The 7715-nt window shown below is 59.5% G+C and overlaps 3 protein-coding genes across 6 annotated transcripts in view; 1 reads left to right on the top strand and 2 right to left on the bottom strand.

Annotated features, from left to right (window-relative positions):
- The window catches only part of NUP188 (nucleoporin 188), a 59386-nt gene extending 58162 nt beyond the window's left edge, over positions 1-1224 (bottom strand). Inside the window, exon 1 of the mRNA XM_045288569.1 lies at positions 1198-1224. The gene's annotated coding sequence lies outside the window, so the exon portion shown is untranslated. The remainder of the gene's footprint in view (positions 1-1197) is intronic.
- Positions 1225-1403: 179 nt separating this feature from the next.
- Positions 1404-4497, top strand: DOLK (dolichol kinase). Its single transcript, XM_004713264.4, has one exon. The coding sequence runs from the start codon at positions 1588-1590 to the stop codon at positions 3202-3204; it is 1617 nt and encodes a 538-aa protein (XP_004713321.1). The 5' UTR covers positions 1404-1587; the 3' UTR covers positions 3205-4497.
- Positions 4498-5072: 575 nt separating this feature from the next.
- The window catches only part of PHYHD1 (phytanoyl-CoA dioxygenase domain containing 1), a 16377-nt gene continuing 13734 nt past the window's right edge, over positions 5073-7715 (bottom strand). For all 4 annotated transcript variants that reach the window (XM_004713265.2, XM_004713266.2, XM_045288531.1 and 1 more), the window contains 4 exons: positions 6649-6777; positions 6428-6544; positions 5464-5590; positions 5073-5357 (listed from right to left, as the gene is read on the bottom strand). In XM_004713265.2, the coding sequence (XP_004713322.1) occupies positions 5312-5357; positions 5464-5590; positions 6428-6544; positions 6649-6777 (419 nt within the window). In that variant the 3' untranslated portion in view covers positions 5073-5311. The remainder of the gene's footprint in view (positions 5358-5463; positions 5591-6427; positions 6545-6648; positions 6778-7715) is intronic.

The raw sequence follows: 7715 nt of genomic DNA, 5'->3' as shown, positions 1-7715 counted from the left end.
GTGGGGGGGGAAGCAACAGGTCCTCACCAGGTATAGAAGCCTGGCAGTGGCAATTCTAGAAAAGATAAATCTCAGGGACTATCAACAGTATCAGCACTAACTAGAGGCTTGCTGGTGTGTTTCTTTCTTAGGTCCTTTATTTCCGAGCACTAGGCATTAGGTTAGTGTGCCAAGCACAAAGTCTGCAGCTCGAAGGTCCCATCCGCTCGCTCCACGGGAGACAGATGTCCTACTGGGTCGCTGGGCACCAGAAGTGGCCCGAGGGCAGTGGGGCTGGGGGTTCCTGTGCAGGATGGAGGCAAACTGTGGGGCAAGCACTGCGGGCAAGGGAAGTGACAGGCGGTTTTCCCAGGGAAGGGAAGGGAAGGCTTCTCCTTCCAGGTGTAACGTGGGCCCCCCACGGCTGTGGGCTCCAGCCGACTCGGACCGGAGCCCCCCTCTTGGCTGGACGAGTGGGCCTGGCGACTCCTCTGGAAATCAGAAAGTTCCTCCCGGAATTGTGGGGGTTCCGAGAGCGCCAAGGAACGCACCTGCCCGGGGTCGCGCTAAGCTCGCCCCGCGGCCCCCGGGAACGCTCTTTTTCAGGGTTCACCTCGTCGCCCCAAGCCGAGTACCGTGCCTGGGATCTCGCGGACGAAGGGGACGTGTCTCCCGACTGGATCCAGGCACAGAAAGCCTAGCCGGGCGGATGAAAGGCAGAGCGGGGGACCAGGGCGAGACTGCGGGGAGGCGCGCGGCCGCAGAGCGAGAAACACGCTTCCGATCGGGAGCCCCTGGGGGGGAACCGGGGAGGCAGAGGCGGCCCGGGGCGGGGACGAGGGAGGGGTCCTCCACGAGCCGGCCAAGCGCCCGGTCGCGCCTCGAGGGAGCGTCACGACGGCCACGCGAGGAGGCACGAGGAGGGCGCTAAGGGAAACGTCGACAGGGAACCGGGAGGAGGGGAAGGGATTGGGGGTGAGGGCCCCGGAGGCCCAGGGCCGAGGGATGAGGTGAGGAACCGGCCCTCCTCTCCGAGAAGTCCGCTCCGATCCCCGCGCGCGAAGGAGACCGTTTGGACGTAACCGCCTCCCGTCTCGGCGCCCGCCTCCCGGCCACATTTCGCGCCGCCACCTCCGGCTCCCAACTCCCGCCCCGCTTCCGCTGGGTTCCCAGCCCGCGCCGCCCAGCCACCCGCCGCCAACTCAGCCCGCCTCGTACCTCACAGACACCTCGCCGGCGGCTGCCGCCATCTTCCCGCGCGCGCACCCCGGCCCCGCCCCCAGACGCCGCGCCCACGTGACCGCCCGCCCCGGGCCGAGCGTGGGGGCGGGGCCGGCGTCACGTGCGCGAGGGGCGGGGCTACGGCGGCGAGGTCCCGGGAAGTGAGGTACGTGCGGCGCCAGTGGCCGCGGCCGTGAGGAACGTGGCCGAGGGGCGAACCTCCGCCCGCCGTACACTGGAGCCGGTTGGGGAGGAGACCCGCCGTGGAGCTTCTCGCCTCGCAGCCGGAGCACGGAGGGAGACGGTTACTGGCCGGGTCAAGCGGTTGTCCTCGGCCACGGCAGCCCGCGTCCCGCCGGCCTTCCCGGGGGCCTCGAGTCCAGGGACATGGCCCGAGATAAGGTCGCCGCGACCCCGGGGGCGGGCGCTCCGGCGAGCGGGGCGGTGCTGGCAGAGGCGGCGGTGGTGTTCGCCATGGTGCTGAGCGTTCACGCGACCGTGTGGGACCGCTACTCGTGGTGCGCGGTGGCGCTCGCGGTGCAGGCGTTCTATGTGCAGTACAAATGGGACCGGCTGCTGCAGCAGGGCAGCGCCGTCTTCCAGTTCCGAATGTCCGGCAACAGCGGCCTGCTGCCAGCCTCCATGGTCATGCCTTTGCTCGGCCTTGTCATGAAGGAGCGCTGCCAGGCGGCAGGGAACGCCCACTTCGAGCGCGTCGGCATTGTGGTGGCAGCCACCGGCATGGCCGTGGCCCTCTTCTCATCAGTATTGGCGCTGGGCATCACGCGCCCGGTGCCCACCAACACTTGTGTCATCTCGGGCTTGGCCGGAGGCGTCATCGTGTACGTTATGAAGCACTCACTGAGTGTGGGGGAGGTGATTGAGGTCCTGGAAATCCTGCTGATCTTCGTGTACCTCAACATGATCCTGCTATACCTCCTGCCCCGCTGCTTTACCCCGGGAGAGGCACTGCTGGTATTGGGTGGCATCAGCTTCGTGCTCAGCCAGCTCATCAAATCCTCTCTGATTGTAGTGGAAAACCAAGGGGACCCGGCGGACTCCTTGCTGCTGGTGGCTGTGGTGGGGATGGTGCTCATGGGCATCTTCTTCAGCATCCTGTTTGTCTTCATGGACTCGGGCACCTGGGCCTCCTCCATCTTCTTCCACCTCATGACCTGTGTGCTGGGCCTCGGGGTGGCCCTGCCCTGGCTACACCGACTCATCCGCAGGAACCCCGTGCTCTGGCTCCTTCAATTCCTCTTCCAGACGGACACCCGCATCTACCTTCTGGCCTACTGGTTTCTGCTGGCTACCTTGGCCTGCCTGGTGGTGCTGTACCAAAATGCTAAACGGTCGTCTTCTGAGTCCAAGAAACACCAGGCCCCCACTGTCACCCGGAAGTATTTCCATTTCATTGTGGTGGCCACCTACATCCCGGGGATCATCTTTGACCGGCCACTGCTCTATGTGGCCGCTACCGTTTGCCTAGCGGTATTCATATTCCTGGAGTACGTGCGCTATTTCCGAATCAAGCCCCTGGGCCACCCTCTGCGGAGCCTCCTGTCCCTCTTCCTGGATGAACGAGACAGCGGACCACTCATCCTGACCCATATCTACCTGCTCCTGGGCATGTCTCTTCCCATCTGGCTGATCCCTAGGCCATGCAGTCAGAAGGGTAGTCTGGGAGGAGCACGGGCCCTAGTCCCGTATGCTGGCGTCCTGGCCGTGGGTGTAGGCGACACTGTGGCCTCCATCTTTGGCAGCACCATGGGAGAGATCCGCTGGCCTGGCACCAAAAAGACTTTTGAGGGGACCATGACATCTATATTTGCCCAGATCATTTCTGTCGCGCTTATCTTAATCTTTGACAGTGGAGTGGACCTAAATTACAGCTACGCTTGGATTTTGGGGTCCATCAGCACTGTGTCCCTTCTAGAAGCATACACTTCGCAGATAGACAACCTCCTTTTGCCTCTCTACCTCCTGATCTTGCTGATGGCCTAGCTGCTGTGCAGCCACAAGGATGGAGGAAACAGGACCCCGGGTAGGATGAATGGCCCACCCCGTCCTCACAACCGCCAGCCACTGGGGCCTGAGGAGCCAAGGGATGAAAAGCAGATCGGATTTTTAGGTTGGTTTTCAGATTTAAAATAAAAGTCACAGCTCTCCTGCTTTAGTTTGCTGGTGCTTTACATTAAGAAGAGAGAAAGAAAATAGCGTAACCACTCAAAAGAACTTGAGTGTGCTGTCGTCTCCCCACCCCTTACCCCACCTTGCAGCCCTCCGATGAATGGGGCCTCAGAAGGGAACACTGGAGAGTGGCAGTCAATCAAGCCTAGTGGTGAACATTTCAGATTCTGATTAGAGCCCTTGGTTGCACCACTTATTAACTGTGTGAGCTCCTTTCTCTTGTCTGCAAAATGAGAATCGCAGGAGGCACCGCCTGGGGCTGTTGAGAGGACCCAGTGAGATGTGGTGTGTGAAGTGTCCAGCCCCAGGCATAATGAGCACTCGGTCAGGGAGAGTGGCCTTGGTACCCAAAGCCAGTCTCATCCCAGCAACAGAAGCCAGAGTGACTTGCTTTTCCTCATTTGAGCGAGGAGAATCAAGGGGGAAATGACTTCTCCCCCGGGGGCTAGGGAGAACTGAAGGACAGAGGCAGAAATGGCTGGTGGCACGCATGGAGGGGCTGGGGGACAAGGATCAGGTCCTCAACTGATGTCCTGTCTCAGCCATCCTCTCTACCCCCACCTCTCAAGTCTCCATCCCATCAGGGAAAGGCCTGCGCTGCCTGGCTGAATGGTGCTAATGGGCTGGACAGCACAGGGCCTTGTCAAGGGATCCCTCCTGAAACTCCAGTCCCACCAAACCTGTGTGTGTTTTTTCCCTTGGCACCACACTGAGCCTAGAACAGGTCCGGAGGGGCTGAACTCTGGGACTCTGCCTGAGCAAGGGGCCTCCAGAAAGCCCCAGCCTGGCTTCCTGCGCCCCGCCACATCGCCCAGGGCCAGCACGGAACCCAGCACATGTCCCGAACTGGAACTCGAGCAACAGTGGCCGAATGGATGACCATTTCCTGTCAGCAGGAAGGTAGCTCTGCTGAACAAGGCTCTCCCCAGTTGCCATGCAGTCTTGTAGGGAGAGGCCAAGCAGAGAGGGGAAAACTCTGGACCAACAAGGACAGGCGCCAGGAGCAGCTCTGGGGAGCTTGCACTTGTGTTGGAGAAGCATGCCAAGCCCTTTCCCTCAGAAGAGACCATTGAGACATCCTTTGGGGAACAAAAGAGACTTAACAGATCTGCCTCTTCCTGCAGGCTCTCTTCTGCTTGCTTACCAGAGAAGGCAGCAGTTTTGCCTCACTGATTCCCTGGGGTTGGGGTTGGGGTTGGGGTTGGGGGGGTGATCTGGGGAAAAGGACTTTCTCCTCAGGACCTTGCTTGCGCCATGTATAGAGTGGCGGGCCAAGTAAATCAGGGTGACAAACGCTTCTGCCAAGGCCAAGCGGGGACCAGATGAACAAGGGCAGAGAAGAGGGAGCCACGCTGGACCAGAGAGCACACGTGCAGCTCTAGCTGGCAGCCATTGGGCAGGCCCGATGTTGTCACTCATTCAAGGGAAGCCTAAGAGCCTGGATTTTTATATCAAACCTCCCAATTACTAAGAAAAAGAAAAGTTTGGGCTTCAAACAAAACACCGCTACGGTGTATCTGGCCGGTGTACATATGACCTCTGGGCCAGACCTCCGTCTGTCGAGGCTTCAAGTGAAGCAAGATTTGCATTTGGCAGTTGTTCCCACAAAGGCCTGCGCCTGTTCATGCCCACACTCATCTTGAGGGCAGGGCTGTTTTTTGGGGGGGAAGGGACCCAAAAGCTGCATTTGCAAGTGCTTTTTATTCAGGGCCTCACAGGGTATAAACCAGAGATGCATTTTGGGAGGACAGACAAGTGAGAGGTTCAAGGGGGAGGGGGTGTGGGGCAGGGAGAGATCCTGGGAACACCTCCCAGCCAGGAGAGCAGAGGGGAGTTTGCTATCAGAGCTGGCAGCGCTGGCCCACCGGCCAAGTCTGCAGCCTCCCCTGGGAGGGGCAGTGGCCCAGTCCTGCTAAGACCATCAAGTGTACAGTGGAGGAAAGGGCAGCTCAGCTGTTGGCTGAAGCCTGCAGAGGACAAAAGAAAAGAGATGGCCTTAGAGCGGCTGTCATGGATCCCAGCCTCCAGCATGAACTCAGGGAGCCATCAGGAAAGGACACACAGCTGCCCTACCAGTTCTCGGGGCTCCAGACAGTGCCCACGGCCTCCATGAGGTGGAAAGTGTAGGACTGGCGGGAGCAGTCGGAGAGATTCTGCTCACTCATGTGCACCACTTCTCCGTGGATTAGGACGAGGGCTCCTGGCGAGGATCCAAGCAGGCCATACCCCTCCTGGGCCTGGGAGGGCACCAGCCCACACTCCCCCTCCCCAGGACATGAAGGGACACAGGTCCTTCTCCCTTAAGCACTTCTGTGCTCCCTCCCCATCCATCCTTATTCCCATCCCTAATTACTCAGACCCTACCACCGGCTCCAGACTGTGCTGTTTAGAGTCTGGTTCCCCTGGAATCAACTCCCTTCTAGGGTAGCCTGTGCCCCTGGCAAGTCTTAGGAATAAGCTCTCCCTACTGTGCCAATCAGCTATGACCTGGCCCAGGCACAGTTGCCTCTTCTAAAAGAGTGGACTGAGAGCCAACATTGGGTGAACACTTGCTGGGTGCCACGTCACTTCAGTGAGGACTTGCTAACTCATGCTGTTGGGTGCCGGTGAGCCCATTCTGACTCACAGTGACTCTGAGTGACAGCAGAGCTACCCCCAGGGTTTCCACAGCTGTAACCATTACAAGAGCAGGCAGCCACATGTCTTTTCTCTGCCCAGAGAGTGACCAGTGGATTCAAACCACTTAGCAGACAAGCACCGCCCAGGCGCCTCCTCTCCCACTCTAACCTGGGGGAAACAGGCTCAGAGAGGGCCGGCCCTCTGCCTAAAGAGTCAGCCCATAAGTGGCAGCATCTGGACAGGAGCCTGCACCAGGGAACCTTGCTGTTAGCCACAGGGCTAACCACTGGCCGGGCCCCGCCTTCTCTCATTCTGTGGCTTTATAGGCTCCCGTGACCCTGCGGTAGGGTTAGGATGAGGAAGGCTCCACGTGCCAGGTCCAGGCCCCGTCCTGGCTGGCCCTCTGCAGTCAGCCTACCTCTCCGCACAGGCGTGGGTACAAAGAGACTGTTCTCCCGGACCGGCTCTGAGCCCAGAAAGCTGGTGCCAGGCGCTGAGCAGGCAGGGTTCCGGACCATCCTTCTTGACACTCCATCTGCAGGTAAGTTGGAGCCATGAGCCTCTCTTTGCTCCGGGGCACTCTCCATGGGGCGGAGGAGAGTCACGGGATGGGCGGGTAGACCAGACAGGTGTTCTCACTGGTATGGGAGCCAGGGATGAACCAGAGGCAGCCGTTCTCCAGCGTGGCATCCTCCAGTGCGATCCACATGCCCAGCACCCGGCCCAGGGGCTCCGTGTACAGGAAGGAGGCGTCCTGGTGAGGGGAGACTGCAACGGGACCACCTTGGGGTGAGGTGCCCACCCTGTTGGCAGGCCCCACTTTTCACCTTGCCTACAGCCCTGGAGGGCCAGCCTTCCCACAATCAATTAGAACCTCGCCCCTCCTGGTCCAAGACATTGGGGCAAGAGATTTCACGTCTCAGGTTTGGACCTCCCACCCTGTAAAGTGGCGCAGAAACCCGCTTAGGGCTGCTAGAAGATTACATGGGACGATGCCTGAAAGGTGCTTAGTACAGGGCCTGACATTTGCTTGCCCCAAAAAACTGCTATCGTTTCATTTCAGCCAAGTTGCCAAAACTCCTGCCTTAAGCAATGACAAGCAGGCGGTCCCCCAGGCGGTCTAAGATAGGAAGCTGGGGGCCGAGGGGACATGCTGTGACCAAGCATCCATAGTTTAAATACCTGCCCACAGACACTGGGGACCCAGCAGGATGGAGAGCATTGGGCCAACTTTGCAGTAACCCAGTAAAGGCAATGCTAGCCTCCTCGCCTTCCTGCCTGCGGAGCCTGGCGCTTTGCTGAGCACCAGCCTTTTACAGGCGGTTTTGATAAGGCCTTATAGTGATGGGCGCTCCACGAAGCCTTTGGGGTGGCCTGGCTGGAGGAATGGGGGAGGACACAGTCATTGTTCCAGAGGACTGCCCTTGGGCAAAATGGCAGGGAGGAACGATGGCCACCAGGTGGTCCAGACTTGCGTTCTGGTGAGAAAAGGAGAGGCTGCTATGTGGAAGGTGAGCTCCCTGTCAGCAGAGGTATTTAAGCAGAAGTGGGGTGGTAACGGCATCTGTGAATCTCGGGCGGGAATGAGAAGTAAATCAGGAATTGGTAGCTGTCATTAGTTCCTGGGAAGTTTGCTAAAAGAAAACAGACTCCCAGGCCTGTGTAGCCCTACTGAATCAAAACCTCAGGGCTGGGAGAGCGGAAGC

Source organism: Echinops telfairi, unplaced genomic scaffold (genome assembly GCF_000313985.2).
Source record: "Echinops telfairi isolate 266 unplaced genomic scaffold, ASM31398v2 ScPeMD7_22;HRSCAF=79, whole genome shotgun sequence".
Taxonomy (NCBI): domain Eukaryota; kingdom Metazoa; phylum Chordata; class Mammalia; order Afrosoricida; family Tenrecidae; genus Echinops; species Echinops telfairi.
The sequence above is the reverse complement of the archived record's forward strand: the minus strand, read 5'-3'. Positions and strand labels throughout refer to the sequence as shown.